The 21668-nt window shown below is 38.8% G+C and overlaps 2 protein-coding genes across 3 annotated transcripts; both read right to left on the reverse strand.

The window, feature by feature from the left end:
- Window positions 1-3238: 3238 nt before the first annotated feature.
- LOC121326578 (probable G-protein coupled receptor 148) lies at window positions 3239-10083 on the reverse strand. Its single transcript, XM_041269915.1, is given in 3 exon segments — window positions 3239-3658; window positions 7793-8036; window positions 10073-10083. Coding segments are annotated over 3 exon segments (675 nt in total).
- A 4267-nt stretch (window positions 10084-14350) lies between these two features.
- On the reverse strand, window positions 14351-21316 carry mterf4 (mitochondrial transcription termination factor 4). Of its 2 annotated transcripts, none has more exons than XM_041269670.1 (4): window positions 21295-21316; window positions 17005-17509; window positions 16140-16324; window positions 14351-14939 (listed from the first exon to the last, which is right to left on the reverse strand). In XM_041269670.1, exons 1-4 carry the CDS (start codon window positions 21295-21297, stop codon window positions 14559-14561), a joined length of 1074 nt encoding a protein of 357 aa, XP_041125604.1. In that variant the 5' UTR covers window positions 21298-21316; the 3' UTR covers window positions 14351-14558. The 2 variants fall into 2 exon arrangements, with proteins under 2 accessions (XP_041125604.1, XP_041125603.1); XM_041269669.1 differs by lacking the exon at window positions 21295-21316 and adding an exon at window positions 19979-20068.
- Window positions 21317-21668: the final 352 nt, after the last annotated feature.

The following is a 21668-nucleotide window of genomic DNA, read 5'->3' on the forward strand; positions in this document are numbered from 1 at the left end:
AATATTATCTGATAGCATTGCATTTTCAAAAAGAAACAAGGGGAAAAGTAATAAACTTTATTACTGTCAATTATTCCACTTCTAACTCATAAAAATGATTAATACATTTGTGTATTTAATTGCCTTTAGACTGAAGGACTTATTTGATATAAGGCATGATTAAAAATAATATTAAAAAACAATACAGATTACAGTAATTTTACATTTTCCCAATAAGCCTCTTTATATTATTTAGTCTTTTTATAAAACAGAATTAGCTGCAGACGTTTACATGTGGCTTAAAGCAGGGGTAATTTAGAGCAAAATTAAGTAGACTGAAGACTATATTCAGAGAGCCTTAAGGAAGGGAGGTGTCATATGAATAGGATTGAGTTGGGAAGTAAACTTTGCTACTAAAAAACAAATGCAAACCTCCCTTTTGCTGCACCAAAAACATACAACTGAGCTTCACCTCAACATCCAGCAGTTAATTCAAGAAATATTCATATGAACAATTGTTTTAAATGAATAATTTTGTTCATATTAATGTTGTACCATGGTTATATAATTGGAGTTATATAATGTGTAGACAGCAGTTGTTTTTAAATCATGTTTCAAAAGTCACATTTGGTTGTATTGTGATTCTGTTGTCTTTATTTTGAAGTTTACAGAGACTTAAGTTAATAAATTATTATTATTTATTTCTTAGCAGATGACCTTACCCAGGGTGACGTACAGTTGTATACAAAAATTAATGTCAAATACTAGCCTCACCTGTATGTTTGTCTATTTTTCTTCCTTGGCCTATTTTAAATGTGATTCACATAAAAAAAAAAAAATAGGCCAAGGAAGAAAAATAAACAAACATATTGATAGATACGAAAAGAAACGTAATAAATTTAATGACAACCGTTTCAGTGTCTTCAAGGCTGGTAACTGGGCACATGTCATGTTCCAAATGGAGGGAATAACTTCATGTTCCTGAAGCATGGCAGCAGGTTCATGTTATGCAGTGGCCAGTGGATTGTTATGTAAGGTTTGCGTGACGCTCAAGGCTATGCTGACACAGTATATGGAGTAGGGGTACCACAAATTACTCAACTTGTTGACTAGTCTAACTGTAAAGTGACAGTTGCCAATTGGCAACTGATGTAAGTGCAGTTGTGGTTGCAAATCTGGTAGCACATAAATTACATTTTAGAACACTAATAAACAGGGCCGGTGCAAGGATTTTTGCCGCCCTAGGCAAACAAAATTTTGTCACCCTCCCTTCCACTTTTTTTAAAATTGTATATATACTGAGCATTAAAATAAATGTATCATTTATATTTGAACATCTAAAAGAAACGTATCACTTATATTTGGATAAAATTTACAAGAAAAATAACATGTTTTAGAGCAGGTGCAGTGACTTTTTATTGTGCTGATTAACAACTGACATCACGAAGAAGCTGCAAAATGATCTTGGGAAGGTGTTGTGACTCTTGGTCTCCCAGTTCATGGCCTGTCATTGACAGAGTGTGTCTGGTTATACAGTCTTCCCAGGTTTGAAATTGTTGGCTGTTAGCACCCAAGAAGGCGAGTCACAGCATGCTGCCCTAGTCCAGCCTCCAACATACCGATTGCATGAAGGCGTTGCTCTCTTGACAGAAATGGCATATTGTTTTTTTTTCTGTGATTTTCTTTAATGCTTTTATTCAAGCTTGCAATTCAACAGCTGAAATCACTCCAAATCTAGCGTCAAATCAACTGCCTCACTAATTAGGTGATTAAGTGCATATGCTTCAGTTATAGTCACTCAGCTAAAATCACAAAGTACAAAAGTACGAACTGTCTCTCTTTAGTGCATACACAAGAACTGTATTGAGAATTTTAAGAAAATAAATTTGAGAGGAGAAAAGCGTATGAGATTTTTAACTTTCACAACTGAAGAGGTTCTGGGGCTGTGCCTGCCCTGGCATTACGGCAAAAGTTAAAAGTCTTTCTTCGCCATCAGCCCAGGTGGCTGCGGGAAGATGCCGAAATGACATAAAATTAAAGAATCTTTACTGATGTGTTATGAAAACGCTTAAATGGCACACCACCACTCTATTTGCAGTGCCTGGGCACTGATGAAGCAAGCTATTTTCCTTGTTGTGTCAAGGCAATAATAAGCCGTGCGGAAATCAAATATTTATTTTTCTGCTCCTTCAAGTAGTGTTTAGTGACTTAAGGGCCTACTTGGCGAGATTTGTTGTCAAAAGCAACTAGCTACAAATCTACAGATTACCAGGACAGTCACTGGAGAATTTCAGAGATATAAAATAGGTAAAAAGTTTCGATTATCCTGTATTAGCAACGTCCTTTTATAAGAATCATTGTCAGGGTAATTAAATGAAATCCAATAATGCCCCGCCCCATTTGAATGTGCAAGGAATTTCAATGTGTCCTTTGCTTAGCAACGGGTTCAACAACCACTAGCCTGTTACCAGGGGAGACCAGATTTCACACCAGCATGATCACCCCCCTCCCCCAGAGTTCCCGTACTTCCGTACTGCTCATGATATGGTTCGGTAACATCAGCGATAAGTTTTGCAGAACAGGAAACAGTGATCTAAGATGTTGAACATTTTACGACTAAATAAATGTGAAGAATAAAATGTAATTATGTACCGTTTTTGCCATCCCTTTTAATCTGCCACCCTAGGTGGCCCACCTGATCTGCCTATATGGTTATGCTGCGCTGCTGATAAATAGTTCTAATTTCAAACCGTTGTAAAAAATAATGCACAAGCAGCAAAGTGTTCCGAAGCAGTATGTTTCCTAATGGACTATTTTTACCTCAGTTATTGGACTGACAAATTAGTAGTCATTGTACACCTAGCAGGAACTGCACAAGAGGTTCCAGTTCAGGGAAAGTGAGTTAGACATGAAGGGAGTGGCACTCCAAATACATGCACAGTCGGTGAAAGTTTGAGCCGACAACAAAAATGACATAGAAGAGGATACATTTTGAATCACAATACCAAGTCTAGCGCGCTACCAGCGTGGAACAACAAGTGCCTCAATATTTTGCTGCTTTTAATTATGATGTAATGTTCATGCAATGACATGCTTAATCCACCAACAGTTACCAAGTAAGAGCAGAAAACATTGGTAGTTACCATTACAAAATGGTTATGTATGTCCCAAAATCTTAATGATAACCAAATAGTGTACACCAAAACAGTACAGATTATTGGTAAATGATTCCTTAAGTAACTGAAATACAACAAGGTGCCTAAATCAATATACTGATCTGACCGAGAGTGTTTAATATTTCCCTGTACCTCAGTCCATACAGGTAAGGAAAAAAAGCTCTCGGCAGCATCATCAGAAAGTTGCTATTTGCAGCACTTGTCCACACCCTGACATCCGAGCTCACATGATCCTTCTAAAACAAAATAAACTCGATGGTGAAAACCAAACCAGGGCCGAAGTAAAGGAGAAGCATCACAGCGTGAACAATTAAAGTCACTTTAGCCCGCGAGTAACGACTCTGCCAAAGGCCATTTGTCTTGGTGATCCAGTACAAGCGTATGTAACAAAACACAACCACAGACAAACACAGTAAGAAGCCTAAAGTGAAGCACACGTGGACACTAATTATCATTTCATTACCTACTGGCCCGGAGCCCAGAGTCAATGGCATGAGACAAACCTTATGCTGTTTAAAAGGTTGGTTGTCAAGCATTTCATAAGAACATAAGAAAGTTTACAAACGAGAGGAGGCCATTCAGCCCATCTTGCTTGTTTGGTTGTTAGTAGCTTATTGATCCCAGAATCTCATCAAGCAGCTTCTTGAAGGATCCCAGGGTGTCAGCTTCAACAACATTACTGGGGAGTTGATTCCAGACTCTCACAATTCTCAAAAGTGCCTCCTATTTTCTGTTCTGAATGCCCCTTTGTCTAAACTCCATTTGTGACCCCTGGTCCTTGTTTCTTTTTTCAGGCTGAAAAAGTCCCTTGGGTCGACACTGTCAATACCTTTTAGAATTTTGAATGCTTGAATTAGGTCGCCACGTAGTCTTCTTTGTTCAAGACAGAACAGATTCAATTCTTTTAGCCTGTCTGCATATGACATGCCTTTTAAGCCCGGAATAATTCTGGTCGCTCTTCTTTGCACTCTTTCTAGAGCAGCAATATCTTTTTTATAGCGAGGTGACCAGAACTGCACACAATATTCAAGATGAGGTCTTACTAGTGCATTGTACAGTTTTAACATTACTTCCCTTGATTTAAATTCAACACTTTTCACAATGTATCCGAGCATCTTGTTAGCCTTTTTTATAGCTTCCCCACATTGTCTAGATGAAAACATTTCTGAGTCAACAAAAACTCCTAGGTCTTTTTCATAGATTCCTTCTCCAATTTCAGTATCTCCCATATGATATTTATAATGCACATTTTTATTTCCTGTGTGCAGTACCTTACACTTTTCTCTATTAAATGTCATTTGCCATGTGTCTGCCCAGTTCTGAATCTTGTCTAGATCATTTTGAATGACCTTTGCTGCTGCAACAGTGTTTGCCACTCCTCCTACTTTTGTGTCGTCTGCAAATTTAACAAGTTTGCTTACTATACCAGAATCTAAATCATTCATGTAGATTAGGAATAGCAGAGGACCTAATACTGATCCCTGTGGTACACCGCTGGTTACCACACTCCATTCTGAGGTTTCTCCTCTAATCAGTACTTTCTGTTTTCTACATGTTAACCACTCCCTAATCCATGTACATGTGTTTCCTTGAATCCCTACTGCGTTCAGTTTGAGAATTAATCTTTTGTGCGGGACTTTGTCAAAAGCTTTCTGGAAATCTAAATAAACCATGTCATATGCTTTGCAATTATCCATTGTCGATGTTGCATCCTCAAAAAAATCAAGCAAGTTAGTTAGACACGATCTCCCTTTCCTAAAACCATGTTGACTGTCTCCCAGGACCCTGTTACCATATAGGTAATTTTCCATTTTGGATCTTATTATAGTTTCCATAAGTTTGCATATAATAGAAGTCAGGCTTACTGGTCTGTAGTTACCTGGTTCAGTTTTGTTTCCCTTTTTGTGGATCGGTATTACGTTTGCAATTTTCCAGTCTGTCGGTACCACCCCTGTCAAGAGACTGCTGCATGATCTTGGTTAGCGGTTTGTAAATTACTTCTTTCATTTCTTTGAGTACTACTGGGAGGATCTCATCCGGCCCAGGGGATTTGTTTATTTTAAGAGCTCCTAGTCCCTTTAACACTTCTGCCTCAGTTATGCTAAAGTTATTTAAAACTGGATAGGAACTGGATGACATGTGGGGCATGTTGTCAGTATCTTCCTTTGTAAAAACTTGTGAAAAGTAATCATTTAATATATTTGCTATTTTTTTTCTTCATCTACGATTTTGCCATTTGTATCTCTTAAACATTTAATCTCCTCTTTGAATGTTCGCTTGCTGTAGTAATATTGGAAAGCCATTTTGGAATTGGTTTTAGCTCCCTTAGCAATGTGCTTTTCTATTTCTCTCTTGGCCTTTCTAACTTCCTTTTTGACTGCGATTGCAGTTCTGTGTACTCTTTCTGCTTACTTTCTTTTTGGTCCTTTTTTAATGCTCTGTAAAGTGCCTTTTTTCGCTGAATATTTTTTTAATTGAGCTATTAAACCATTTTGGCAATTTAGTTTTACATTTAGATTTGTCTACTTCAGGGATGTAATTGTTTTGCGCCTCTAGTACTACATTTTTGAAGAAAAAACATCCTTCTTCTGTGTGTGTTTTCTCTATTTTACCCCAATCTACTTCTGTTAGTTTCTGTTTCATACCTTCATAGTTTGCTTTCCTAAAATTGTAAACCTGTTTTAGTTATTCTATCTTTGTTATTTGAAAAGACTAAATCAAGGCATGCCTCCCCTCAAGTCGGTACCTTGACAAAATGTGTTAGGAAGCAGTCATTTGTCATTTCCACCATTTCTATTTCATCCTTCGTGCTACCCACCGGGTTTTCCCATTTTATTTGGGGGAAGTTGAAATCCCCCATTAGTATGGCTTCTCCTTTGCTACACGCATTTATAATGTCATTGTATAACAGATTATTGTGCTCACCGTCTGAATCTGGCGGTCTATAGCATGCTCCTATTATTATGCCCTTTGAATTTTTGTCCGTTATTCTGACCCATATTGATTCTGTTTTATTTTCTTTGTCCAGGTTTAACACCTGGGCTTCAAGACTGTTTCTTATGTATAGCGCTACCCCTCCTCCTCTTCTGTCCTGCCTGTCTTTCCTATACAGTGTATACCCACAAATATTATATTCGTCCCCATCACTCTCAGACAACCACGTTTCTGTAACACCTATCACATCATAGTTACCTGTTAATGCAGTAGCTTCAAGTTCTAGAATTTTGTTTCTGATACTTCTAGCATTTAGATAAATACATTTAATGGTTGTCTTACCTGAGTTGTTGTTCTTGTTTTGATGCGGTCTCCCTTCCTTTCTAGTTTAAATGCTTCTGAACCTACTCGAGGATCTTTTCTCCAAGTAGACTGGTTCCCTTGTTATTTAAGTGCAGTCCATATACAGATAGTCCTCGTTGTAGAATGTGGTCCAGTGGTCAAGATAGGTGAAGCCTTCCCGTGTGCACCACGTCTTCAGCCATGCGTTTTGATTAATTATTTCCAGCTGTCCATATGGTCCTTTGCAAGGTGCCGGTAGTATACCAGAAAATACCACAGTTTTGGTTCTCTCTTTTAAATTTCTTTCCTAGCTCTCTAAATTTGTTTTGCAGGGATTTTGGTCTGTCTCTTCCAATGTTGTTTGTACCGATGTGGACGACTACTACCGGGTCGTCTCCTGTTCGTTCTAGGAGCCTGTCCACATTCTCAGTGATGTGCTTGAACGAGGCTCCCGGAAGGCAGCACACTGTTGTAGTAAGGGGGTCCAAACTGCGAATTGAACTTGCTGTGTTTCTCAATATGGAGTCCCCAACAATTATGACCTCCCTTCTTTTTGCTGTCTGGTCACCACTGTCAATGGGGTCCTGGATGTTGTTCCTTTCATTCTCTTGTTGTTGGCTCAGCTCATCAAAATTCTGAAGTGACTCAAATTTGTTGGTTGTTTCGATTTCTGGTGGTTGTGATTGACGAAGTTTTTTTTTTTTCCCTGCTTCTGCCTACCTGAACCCAGCTGTTCTGACCTTCTATTTCCCTGGTGGCTTTCAGTCTGTTAGGGGTGATGCAGACTTCCATGAATTGTGGGTGCGCCAGTTCCTCAAGATCCTGTTGCTGTCTCACTTCTTCCAGCTCCATTTCTAGCATACTTACTAGTTTATGCAAGTCCTGGATAGCGCAGCACTTTACGCACACTTGGTTTAGCTCCGCTGGGTTTTCTCGGATTTCCCACATCAAGCAGGTGTCACAGATTACTGGCTTGAAGACCATGTTGAGGGTTTTTTTTTTTTAAGTTTAGTTTCTTCTGCAGCCGTCAACCTGCTTTCAAACTGCTTTCAAACTGCTTCTAAACTGCTCTATACTTTTCCACGCCTGTACTTCTCCCACTCGCTGTCGCTGGGAAGACTGCCTTGTTTAACTGCATTGTTCTGCCGTGCTGTTGGCTCCTCCCCTCGCCCATGTCTCAGAACGGCGCTGAATTTGAATCAGCTGCTCCGAGTTTCAGCTTGTTTGTTATCAGAAAAAAACACGCGGCTGTTTGACTTTGAGCTGCTGCTGTGTTTCCCCAATGTCCTCTGTTTTCTGGTTAAAGCAATTCAAGATGCAATTTCTCCTTACTGCTTCTAAACTGCTCTGCACTTTTCCACACCTGTACTTCTCCCACTCGCTGTCGCTTCCACTCGTTGTTTGATCATAATGGTAACTGGGTATAGGGATGCCAATATCCAAATGGCGGGCAATATCTTTTTGGTTCTGGAAGATGGCACAATGTTTTCGTAATGCAGTGGCCAGTGGACTGCCAGGTAAGTGTCAAGAACCATCAGTGTGATAGTCATGATGCCGCTGCAGTACAATGTAACAATGATAACAATGAGGATGACACAGAACAGCCTGTGCAGTGGCCAGCCTTGCACTGCCTGTGCTCAGTCCTTCAGTGACTTCAGGATCCCAAGGTATGATAGGGGTCTTTTCCAGTTCAGAATGGTTCAGGCCCAGCAAGGACATGTTGGGATTCACTGCAATATCTGAATAATGCTTCAGTGGTAATGGTGTGTTCTTATGTCTGGAGGAAGGGGAAACAAATTAAACTTTTATCATTTAAAAATGTCTTGAAAGGTTTCTTTTAGTATTTCTAACCCCCCCCCCCCATTGAACCTGGCTTTAGATCAATGAGAAAGGCATATGTTTAAGCCATAACTTGAAGATATATAATACAAATGATTTATTTATGTGTAAAAGTGTCTGCTAGAAGAGGAAAATAGAAGAGAAAACATGTGTTATCTTCAAATTGCAGCTCAGATATATATAAACAACAGAACCAATGCCGAAAAGCTTTTTTGTGGCCCTGTAGTATTTCCCTTTAAATAGTGGCAAAAAGACTCACAGCCAATTTGAAGGTTGACACCCACCTGGAGGTGTGAAAATTTGATTACATAGGTAAGCGACTGCAAAAAGAGAAACAGAAAATTAATAGAAAGCAACGTTGCAAGCATCTTGCTTGGTGTCATATAATAAAGATATCAGATCTTGTGGCATAGAAAGGGTTTATATGCTTTCATGTCCAAACAATTAGCTTCTGTGCTTCATTTTGGAGATAACAAAACCAGTGCTTTTATGTTTGTTGAACATCATAATCAATTTCACCCTTGCAGTTTGACAAGACCAAAGAGCTGTTAAACAGACGTGCATGCTGTCACTAATGTGAACATGTACAGCAGGTCCCATCCCACTTAGATTAGAATTAGAGCAATGGAAACAAAAACACTGAAAAACAACTCAAGCTTTTTCTTAAAGAAACATTCAACAATTTGGATTATATCTCCAGAGTATTAACCCAAATAACCCCCAAAGAACAATTAGCACACCACATGTCATCAACCTGGAACAAATATAGCACACAGTGGGTTGTGGGTGCAAATAGCCCACATAATATTTCTGCACCACACAGCAAATTTGAAAAAAGAATGCAGATTTTTAAATTGATTTTTGGTTGCAAGGAGATAACATCTTATTTTGTTATTACATCAATACAGTTCAAAAGAATTTGAAGCAAATCAGGTTACTAGAATTAAGATATCGTTGGTGTATTACCACTGTGGTCCAAAATTGACACGTTATTTAAGTTTAATTATTTTATTAATTTTCAGTTCTAAAACCATCACTCTTTAGAAATATAGCTTTTAAAAAAAATTGTACAAAGTGTCTCTTTAATCAAGTATTAATGTCAATACACCTGGTCAAATTATTAGGACCTGTCCACTCGATTATATTTGTCATCACACTGGTGGGGGTAATGTTATCCAGAGTTACCATGGGTCCCTTGATTATTCCAGAAGGCAATCGCCTCTTTCAAAACAATTCACCATGTCCTATGTTAGAATTGAGAAGCATGGGAGTGACTTCCCTAGATTTGAATCTGATCAAGCATGTGTGGGATGAACTTGTGTCAAGGCTGTGGCAAACGGGGGTCCAACCAACCTGCTGTCAGGTACAAGCTCTAACAATGTGATCAGCCTGTGTACATCGCAGGGCTGCAGCATTTTAAAAGTTCTTTGTATGTAAGGCCTATTAGTGTGTATTGCACAAAGGACTCCTGAGACGTTTGCCTTTCCATTTTTCTGTTGTAATTTATGCTATAAAGCCAAGGGATAGAACTGTATGTGCAGAATTGTATTTATTGGGGATATGACTCATATTAAATGAAATAAGACCAGCTATTAGGTTAAAGACTGTTAAAAGATAACATTGCTGTAATTAACATCCTTTCTTTGAAACTAGTCCCCTTAGGTCACCATAGAAACAAAAAAGTAACCTGAGGTAGTCATCTCCCACACTCTAACCCATCCTAATATTAACACATTTCAATTCATTACCATACGGCAACCTTCATTTAATTGACTTTTATATTAACTCCAATATGCACTTACTCCCATGCCATTCTAACATCAAGATCCCTATGTCAACTATTAGAATAAACAATAATTAGAAAGCAGAACAATTTTCTAAGCTAAATTACACTTCAGAAAGTCTTGTTTACAACTGGAAATAAAGACATCAGGTACTGGATTTTATTTAAGGCATTTTAAGAGCAATTATGTTGTTTATTTTTCATTTCTTTACTTTAAAGGATTTTGTAATTGATCCATTTACATTTTGGAGTCCAGGCTATGTTATTGCTGACCGTGACTGGGGTTTCCTAGGAGGCGGCGCACAATTGGCCGAGCGTCACCTGGGTAGGGAGGGATTAGGTCGTCAGGACAATCCATGGTTCACTGTGCACCAGCGACCCCTGTTGCTGATAGGGTGCCTGCAGGTCTGCAGTAGAGCCATTCAGATCTGTGTTGTCCTCGGGAACTATAGGTGTTGGTGGCTTCGCTGTGGATCCGGATTGGAAGGAACACGTTTCAAACGACACATGTTTCACCTTCCGTTTCCCGAGTCACTGGGGGTTGCAGAGGTGAACCGGGATAAAAATAACAATTGGGCATTCCAAATTGGGGAGAAAACCAGGGTAAAAACCATTTGTGATGGCTAAATAATAATAATAATAATAATAATAATAATAATAATAATAAAAACAAAACATGCCACTGATAAAGGGCCTCCAATAATAGCAAACGCTCTGTTTAAATTGCAGGATGAGTCATGCAAGTGTGGTTTGAAACCTGCTCACGGCAATCTGACTGGTGACCCACAGGGAGCAGTGAATTCCCTTAGAAGGTCAGGAAGGAAAATAGGCTGTGGGTTGCTTACCTCAATTGCACTTTAGTGACCACTACTGGTCAGTTTCTTGACTTCCATGGGGTCTTCCCAGGCTAGGGCCTCGCCACCAGGGTTCAGTAGCTTGGTAACATCCACTGCTTTGGCTCAGCAAGTGAAAAGAGGGGCTTGACAGTCGAAATGAAGCTTCAGTTGATTCTGCATCTACCTGATTGGTAAGTGGGTATCAGTGGTGAGGCAACATTCAAGTTGAGCAATGTGGGTTACAGAACAGAAAATCTACGAAGGAAGAGAGGCCATTTGGCCCATCTATGCTTGTTTCGTTCCTAGAAGCTGATGGATCCCAACAAGTTGTCAAGTTGATTCAGCATTCAACAACATACCTACTGTAGTTAACCCATTCCATACCCTCACCACTCTCTTCCTTCTGTCCTAGGCCTATCTCCACCTAATTTCCAACGGTGTCCTCTGGTCCTGGTTTCTGTGCTGTGCCTAAAGTGTTGGTTAGGGTTAACTATGTCAACTCCTTTCAAGATTTTAAAGACTTCAGTCAAGCCCCCCCCCAATTGTTCTTTGTTCTAGGTTAAATGCTGTATTCCTTAGAATTTAACATGCACATTTTAAAACATTTTCTTCTCAAAAATAGCCTTTTTCTTAAATTTGAGTACAGTGTGGTGATCCGTATATTAAAATAACAAAAGACGTGACTACCTGAATACAAAAACAACATGACTGCCAAGAAAAGACAAGCAAAGCCGTCACTGCCCTAATACTCAAGCAGCAATGGGACTTAATGCAGATAAGAGACGAACCAAAACATCACTGCCCGATCGCGAATCATCCACTACATACAGGCAGCCTTTTTCAAAAAAACGTCATTACCTTCCTGAGGAATTCAAAGAGAACCTTTTACAATTTCATCATTTCTAACAAACAGTACCATCTTGGACAGAATGGAAATGCTGATTAGACTCCTTTATTTTTTGACATGCCAAGCAATACCACAGTTCTTAAACTGGGAGAAAAACAGGTGTGAGTAATCACAACTGGAAATGAGAAGCAGCACATAACTATAATGTTCTGTGTCATTGCAGACGGCTGCAAACTGTCTCCATAGGCATAATTGAGGTTGTATCTTTGTAAATACATATTATTTGATGTTTTATTTTTTCCTCAAAATGAGGGTGGGAAATTTGGGCTGGATCTTAAATTCAAAAGGAATACGAGTTATTTCTTCATTGTTCATTCCTTTAAGCCCTTTCATACACAAAGCAGAGTCTACTGGATGTTTTTTGCCAAGTATCTTTACAATAGTGCAATCAAATTAAGGTGAAAAGATTTGTGAAAATCATTAAGAATCTCTGAATAGTGGATGGCAATGCAATACAGTGCAGAACTGGATGCTGGAGTACTCATCAGTGGTGATTCTAAACACTGCTATGCTTGACTTATTAAAAGTCAATTAACAAAAAATCAAACCGTCCATGTGTGTATTTCTGTCTAATGATTTGAAAGATAAAATGCAACACTATTTGAGTGTTTAATAGATATGGGTAATTCCAATAATATGTAATGATATTTTAACTTATAAATATAAAGTTAAACGTTTGTTAGACACAATGCATAAAAGCAGGTATGCAGTTATTTTTCTCCATTTCAATGATGTTGAATAAATGTGTCAACAGTTTTATTTCATATACAAAGATTTCATCATCTCCCCTCTTCCTTGCATCTGGTTTCCAAACTGTTTTTTTGTCTAAATGCACATCAACTGCTAATGTGCTGGTAACACATGATTTAGTTTCTAAATTGATCTCTAAAAGATCAGCTCAGGTTTACAGCAATTCGATCAATGGAAAATATCAATATATTGATTGGATAATTTCACTGTTAGTCAAATTGACTTTTTTTCTCTTTTTTCTAAATCTAACACACTGACCATTAACAAAAAAAAAAAAAAAAAAAACAAAGCAAACAGTGGCACGCAAACCTTCAACACTTACGATAAAAAGGGTTAAATAAGCATCTCACCTGTTTTTAAATGAAGTGGATGAAAAACATTGATGCAAACCATTCACAACCCAATGCTTTTAGAGGCTGATCTTGTTGCTGTTGGATTGCTGGTGTTATCAATAGATAATGCTGTGTTGACTCACAGAGGCACTGATAGCGCCAAGTGAAGAGAAGCACAATCCATATCTGCCATGGTAACAGAGAAAACGAAGGAAAACAAAGCAGTAGGAGACATATGTCACTTTACATCACTGATAAGGCAATATTTGGAAAGGTTTAACTCTTCATGAAATCCGTGACTTGATTGAGTTCTGTAAGTCAGCCCTTATACTGATGGATGTGTCAACGTTATAGTGTTGAAAATCCCAGCAAATATCTGGTTCAGATTCAATCTACGCATATCCTGTCTTGGTGGGCACCATACAGTGGAAGGAGATTTTTAGCTTTCCAATTGAGTGGAAATATATCGACAAGTCGGTCACCATGGAAATCATGTCATAAAACTGGCCCTTCTTAAGCAAGAATTATATAATATATCATCTTTTCGAGGAGTACAGAGGATGTTTGTCTGCCTGTCCAACTGTCTTTCACTATGTCAATTTACAATGTTGCATACGGCTAGAGAACTGCTCATGTCATTCTAATGAAACTTGCCAAGGACGTTCTTTGGTATTATAATCCCAGGGGACCCTGTACACACATCAGGTGTTGTTGGAACAGGTTATGATATCCATGCATCACTTTCCACTCATCCTATTTAAAACAAATAGCACATACTCTCTGTGATATTGCGCTTCTTATCGCTTGCTGTTAAGCAGGTAAAGCAGAATATTTTCATTACCTGACTATGCACTCTTTCACTAGTGTGTATCTTCATAGCAGTCCTTTTAGAAGCTGAACGCAGTTGCATTTATTTTGGGTACTTTGATGACAAGGGGTCTGCCCCTCTTTAAACATTATCCCACTTGTGACTTTTACTCAAGGGTTATAACCAAGGTTTTAAAACGTTTTCCTGCCTCATGGTAATGTAATATTATATCCTTGAACTGGCTTGCTGTTGATAATGGTCTTTTTCGCTCTGAAGCTCTTTGTCCTGGTGAACAAAAACTATAGCACTGCAGACCCCCCTTTTTTTTTTTTTTTTTTTTTTTTACAATCTCTGATAAAACAAACTGAATGTAGGATTAAAGGAACCACAGCCTGAAGGAGCTTCAAACCTCACAGTAGGTTAACTGACTGAAGAAATTATTCTGTAGTTTATATATGTTATAGGAATTTAAACATAACTTGCCCATTTGTGGATAGTTGTTGAAACTTATGACAAAAGAAGCAATTTGACAAAGAACAAATACTATATATAAAATAATATTTTGTTGGAATTGACGGAATGTCTATTTTAATATATCATTTGAACTTTAGATCCTGTAAATATATTTGGCATTGCTCTTCTAAACAAAAAACAATAAAAAACGACAAACAAGTTAAATTTAGTAACTGGTGTAATGTTATCAAATCCTTTATTAGGTTTACGTGTTATTGACTTTTTAGAATACCACAATACCTTTATAGCATCATGGCTATTTCAATGCAGGCACAAAACAGTTTGAAAAAAGTAATAATTACACAGAAACTAGTCAATTTGCCAGTAGCAGTCCCTGCAAGCAGGGGGAGGAAGGGGGGTTACTTTTTTCTCCTAGTGTACTCAGTTTGCTCACTCTCCTCACTCTCATATCCCATCTCTGCTTCATCTTCTTCACTGTCAGAGTCCTCCTCCTCCTGCCCCTCCTTCTCCTCGTCTTGCTCGCGGGCCAGGAGCTTCCTGAAGACCTCAAACTCGTCAAGCGAAGCCCTGGCCACCTTGGTCAGGAAGTCCTGTGAGGTCCCCAGGAAGTCCTTCAGCTTGGGGTTGATGATGCGGGTTTGCCCCTTTTTGTCGGGAGTCTCGTACACCCCCAGCCTCTCCAGGAAAACGTGCCTTGAGCGGATCTCCTCCAGGGGGACCCTGAAGAGCCCTGACTTCACCATGTCTGTGTGCTGGATCCCCATCCGGAAATAGGCATACTGCAGGGGGTAGACGGGATAGTGGGAACCTCATTTAGAAAAAATAGGGATGTCATGAACCGACTTGGAAGAATGACTCAAATTAGGTTTGTTTGTATAGGGTTTGACCGAAGGAACTGTAGAGGTGTGCCTTTTGATTTTGTGGTGCAACAAACAGCAAATAACAGGTTTGGTTGATATACTATTGAAAAATGGCAATATTATGTTTATAAAATTATCCCTGTTGTAGAAATACACATTTTGTCTTATTAAATGAAATTCTAAAACCACCAAAAGCAATGTACCTCAGTCCACTCGACCATCCATATTGTTGGTCCCTGGTCCCTGTAAATTGGTCTTAAATTCTGGAGAAAGTGCATAAATTGAATCTCCCAGGGTAGTGCGTACACCCACTGTGTCACCATGAACACACATGCTACCTTCCAACAATTCCTACCACAGTAATAGGACACAATATTTTCCCAGTACTTACTGGAGGGCAGTGTATTAATAAGCATATGTATATATCTATTGCATTAGATAGCTCAGTGACAGGCTACTCCCTGCCCCTGTGCATATTTCATGTTATTTTATATTTGTATGTATTGTTGCACGGGGTTTGTGTATGTGTGTGTGTGTGGGGGGGGGGGCAATAGTGGGTGACAGGGAGGCAATTCAAATCCTCCCAGCAAACACATGTGGGAATGTGGCTGGAGCTGTCAATTCAATACATGTTTAAACGATTAATTAAGGCTCCAGCCACAGGTGTGCAAGTAAGGTGATCACGGGTCTCGGTATGATGAAAACATTTACATACACAGTAAACTGTTAACTTCACCTTGTGCTCAGCAAACCCCATTGTTTTGAAATTATTGTATTATTGTCGCGCAACCAAACTAATTTCACCAGCAACACTTGTCACACTGTTTCTCCCTGCAATTACTGCGTTAAACGAGAAATTGAACAACTTCAAACGTTGCAGCATGCCGAAATTGGAAGTAATGACTTTACAGTAAAAACATTCCACCTTCTAGCACTAAACATTTACAAAAGCACATTTTGCCGTTTCCCCCTGCTTATACTATGCATTTACAACAATTTACATTGGCTTGTCATGTTTTTTTAATACGCTTTCACTATGCTTTACAATACCATTCTTTATAATGCTTTGTTTTACCATGCCTTCACTATGCATTAAATACCTGTTTAAAGGGTTCTTACCTGGAATTTGTTCTGGAGTTGGCGCTTCTCCTCCAGCAGTGTGGCGGGGGCACTACGCAGGATCTCTGTCACCTGCTGTCCTGTGAACTGGCACTCCTCTCGCAGGAAGCGCACTGACGTGCCCAAGCGCTTGGGGGTGAGGGTGAGGATGTGGGGGCAGTGAGCAACTACCCGCTGCAGGCTGCCTGCGGAGAGACACAGGGCTGAGGTTATTCCAGTAGCAAGGAATACTGACAGACACTGTCAAGCGAAGTTGGAGGTTTAATAAAACTCACTTTTTATCTCTTATAACAAAATACATAAATAAATGTGTGTCAGGAACTCAAGTAGACAACTTATTGATTTTTGATGGCTTGTTGGTCACCAAGAACACATTAACTTTTTTTTTTTTTTTTTAAAGGAGGACTGAACATCCTCATTCTGTTCAAATTATGCAACAGTGACAAGCTCATCGCAAGTTCAAAGACATAGAGACAAATTACAATATACCAACACTGGAGCAACAGAACCCAGAACCACTCTGAATGATGGCGAATACCTTCAATAGTAAAAGACTGAACAGCATTTAAAATAATCCATGCAGCTACCTTCTCTTTGAATAAAAGATATGGTTGGATTTGGAGGATCTGAATAGAATCACAGAAGCTATCTGATGGGGAGTCCCAAAAGAATGGTTAATGAGCCTGGCTAAATAATTGTACTCCCTCTCCGATTAAACGACAATTTATCACTTTATTAAGAAAATCCCACCTTTGCATTAGACATACTTTCAACTGTGTTTGTTGTTACAAAAGTACCTAAGAATTTTTTCATTTTCCATTTCAAATATGCACATTGAGATGCATGCACTGCGATTACACCACACCTTCTAGCAGACCCAGCTTCCTCAGGCTGTTAATGCGTTGCTGGAGCTGATTCCCATTGATGCGTGAGAGCTCAGGACACTTCTCCAGGATCCGCAGGATGCTGCTGGGGTTTAACCCCAGGGTGGTGAGGGTTGAGAGTGTGGCCAGGCCCTGTGTGCTCAGGGGGGGCATCTGGCTAGAGGTTCCCTCACACAGCTGGATCACCTGATCCTCAGTGAACCCCAAGTCCATTAGCGAGCGGACAGTCTCCTCATGAGCACAGCTCCATGGGGTGCCCCCATTGAGGAGCTTCAGCTTATCTCGAAGCTCCTGTGATGGGGTCTCAGGTCTATCCTTGTCCCTGCTGCATGCAAGGTCTTGCTGAGGTCCGTTGCGAAGGGAGGAGCAGAGTTGGCGTTGCAAGGCTTGTTGGGGCTCCTGGCCACATTTTCTCAAAGTCAGGGGGTGCCGAGATTCTGAGAACGATAGTTGCTGGATTCTGAAGAGGGAGGCCCACCTCAGCACCTGGGGTTAATGAATGTATTCATAAAGTGTTAGCATACTGCATTGTGGTCCTGATTCAATCTTTAAAAGAACTTCAAGATTTTGTTTAGCATTATGTCATGTGATAATGGATCGGCTCACACTTAAAAGTGGTGCAAGAGGAGGCATGAGCAAAACTGCACACATGGATTTGATACATAAGGAAAAAATAAAAACCACATTAAAGGTAAACAACTTCCATTGTAAATATTGGATTTGTGTTACCTACCATCTCATAGACCCTTGTCATTTGAGTTTTAAAAAAGTTATTCTCAAAACAAACATTAATATAATGGGATCACACCACCCAGAACAGATTTTCAGGCATTCATTTATGAATAATCCTTTTATAAAGGGAAAATGAAAGGTTGAAGAAACCATTCCCTTTTTTGAGATGAACATTGTCTACTGTCCTTTATTATCTCTTTGTAGCAAAAAGGAAGTTCACATCCTATTTTCAAATGGCAAGGACTAAACTCAAAATATTTGCATAATTATTATATGAGCACCATGCCCTTCCACATGTCCATATAATTACCTTTGTGAATGGAAAATATAATTACCACTGTAAATGGAAAATATGCAAGTTACAGTACAATTTGAATGACTGAAGTAGGCTGATACTCAGCAGGTGTTGTGTACTCTGCAGCTTCAACCACAAAGGATTACATAACTTACAGAAACTTTTTTGTGACAAAGATATACAGCATAAAGTACAGGTAATAATCTTCCTGATAAAGCATATTAAAAAAAAAAAAAAAAAAAAAAAAACACTGTAAACTCTGGTGAGCTAAATGCAAAGTATAACCATAGAAAAAACTCAAAATGACCCCGCCAATTTAATGTGGTAAACTTTTGTAAGGGATGAGCCAGTGCAAGCTAGGAAACATATACCCAGTTTCCTTTTGTATTGCAGGCAATACACTGATGTGCACTAGATGAAGCTGGCACTAACACATATAAAGATGCTCTGGCTGATCTAGCCTTATATTATCTATGGCTATCAGCAACTAGAACTGAAGTTAAGATCCTGAACTCAAACTTACCAGCTGCTTCCCTGGGTGACAGATACATTTTGAAGCCAGTAACATGCTTTGCTGAGGTGTGAAATGGTAACAGTTATTTCTTTCAAATTTGCACATCTCATATCAATAACAAATGGAAAAATGTATGGCAGGTCGCATTTATAATTGTTTTGTTTGCTTACAACTGCTTTAAGCCATAGATTCGTATCCCATTCATTTTTGATGCACATATCAAATTCTGGAGTGTAAATTGTTACTTAAATAAAAAATCTAAATAAAACTACAGCAGTTCTGAAACCCAGGCCTGGGTGCTAGCTACAATACAAAACTAATGATGATAACCATTACTAGAATCACCCTACCCCCATAAAGCACAACCTTCTTCATCAAATTAACATGGATAAATAATGCTTTTTGCTTCATGGAGATATTATGGAATGTATAGAATGTGTAATTCATTCATGTAATTCAATGGTATTAAAAGTGGCACAGTGACCTTAGCTTAAGAACATAAGAAAGTTTACAAACGAGAGGAGGCCATTCGGCCCATCTTGCTCGTTTGGTTGTTAGTAGCTTATTGATCCCAGAATCTCATCAAGCAGCTTCTTGAAGGATCCCAGGGTGTCAGCTTCAACAACATTACTGGGGAGTTGATTCCAGACCCTCACAATTCTCTGTGTAAAAAAGTGCCTCCTATTTTCTGTTCTGAATGCCCCTTTATCTAAACTCCATTTGTGACCCCTGGTCCTTGTTTCTTTATTCAGGCTGAAAAAGTCCCTTGGGTCGACACTGTCAATACCTTTTAGAATTTTGAATGCTTGAATTAGGTCGCCACGTAGTCTTCCTTGTTCAAGACTGAACAGATTCAATTCTTTTAGCCTGTCTGCATATGACATGCCTTTTAAACCCGGAATAATTCTGGTCGCTCTACAGTAACACCGTGAGGGTAAACTCCTGCTCCGTGTCTGCTTATCTGAAAATCGTGTTTCCCTTCTCATTTTTCGATGAATGCTGCCACTAAAGCCTTTTGTACTAAAGCCTAGTAAATCACGAGCAACGTACAGAGGTTGTTGTAGTACTGTTGCTTAGTCTCTATATCGGAAATTTTTGTACAAATACTGGTGCAGTATATGATAACAGAAATGATAACAGAAAATTCAGCATGCAAACTGATACGTGAGATTATCAGATATCAGATAGTTATAGATTACAAACAACAAATAAAGCAAGGACCGTCACTGTTCAAGGTATTGCACAGTATTATTTATGAAAAACGTGTTTAATAGCGACAATGTAACATGAACCGGTGGTATTCTATAGCGTCCACCCCCCTTCCTACATACATACATACATACATATTGAACTTTTTTTTTTCCAACACGTTGCTTATCTGTTTAAAAAATTGACTTTAAACATTTTCTCGAACCTGCTTTCCGTGGCTGCGCATGCTCCGTCTGTACGCCTGACAACACAATCCTGCTTGAAGCATAACACGGGCAAATGGGTTCCACCTTCATTTCTGTCCCACCCGGTAATAGTTAAATTTGTACTCAGTTAATACCGAACAGTGATCGTGATTCGTGCAAACTGGATATACAAACGGCTAGTTTTAAGCAGTTATACATATTATGTGTTAATAAACCATTCTCCTAACACACCCACATCTTAGTGTATCTTACTGCAGACCCACTTACTTATACCACGCTGGAGTGCAATTGATGCAAGTACATTTTTAGCATCAAAACAAAACAAAACAAAACAAAAAAAGAGAGAGAGGGAACTGTTCATTGATTGCAGTCAGCAATACAAATGTTTCTTTTGAATAATTGATAAGTTCCTGTAACTAACATTTAGTATGGTCATGGTTTTAATTATAAAGTAAAGGAACTAGTTTTATAAATAGTACTGGATATTGGCTAAGGAACTGCACAGAGACTAGAATAAACACAAGGAATGAACAGGTTTATCTGAACTTCCAGGTACAGGCTTCCTGAGCTTTCCAGAGATTAATTAATAAACAGATATGCCTGACAGATTTGCAGAAACTTGGATTTTAATATAATTTACTAATTTACATTTCTTAAGACAAGAATCGTCAATAAAACTAGAAAGAAAAAACTCCATCATGCATGATTAGAACATATGAAGCACTCTTTAATAATCTTTAATAAAATATTAATGAAAATTCAACACATTAAAGCAGCTAATATGAATACAGGAATACAATATAAATAAATATCATATGTTTGAAAATATTTCTACAATAATTTTCAAATTTAGACTACCATACTGTTAATGGAAGGAACACATTAAAATGTTGTTGATTTAGATCCACTGATCAGGTTTAAAAACTATTTTGCCCTTTTAAAAATCAAGCTGTTAGTGAATAATCCTTATTTGGCTCAAAGTAATGTCTGCAGTTTTGATAGACAAGCATTCCATTAAAAGGACTTCTACAGCACCAGTTGTAACCTCAAAGGCAATAGATGAGCCAGGTTGTGCACTTCATATCCCTCCATAATGTTCCGATCACTTCTGTGAGAATTACAGTCAACTGTAGTGACAGGCATCATACCTCCCTGATCTATTTATCAGATATTCAGTCTCATTGTCCTGCAGCATATGAAAACACTTAGTCCTGGCTGAGGAGGCATTTAAGAAGTTCAGTCTCCAGGGCAACAAGGGACCCCTCCTCTTCATCTCCTTCAATATCCGTGGTGTCTGTGGGAGCCTCATACATACCATATCTGGGAGTCAGGGAAGTCCTTCAAGCAGCCATTCTCCCCCTCCATTGGACAGACACGCCAGCATTGAGGGGTATCTGTAACAAGAGAATGGGGTGATACCTACTGGTGTCTGCTTTCTTGATCTATGCACAGCGTTAGTCAGGAAGACCATGTGATAGACAAGAATATGGTACTTCTTTAAAACAAAAATACATCTTCTAAATGATAGGATTTCCATATGAAATGCTGCACAATTAAATAGTTAGTTAACTCACTTTGTTTATGGCCAAGCAATTCGCATGGCAAAACATAATTTACTTTTTTTAATGAGTAAATCCAGTTTTATGCCATTTAACTATAGATCTGCACACATATGAACCTTATCCATAC

This window comes from Polyodon spathula, chromosome 14 (genome assembly GCF_017654505.1).
Source record: "Polyodon spathula isolate WHYD16114869_AA chromosome 14, ASM1765450v1, whole genome shotgun sequence".
NCBI classification, from domain to species: domain Eukaryota; kingdom Metazoa; phylum Chordata; class Actinopteri; order Acipenseriformes; family Polyodontidae; genus Polyodon; species Polyodon spathula.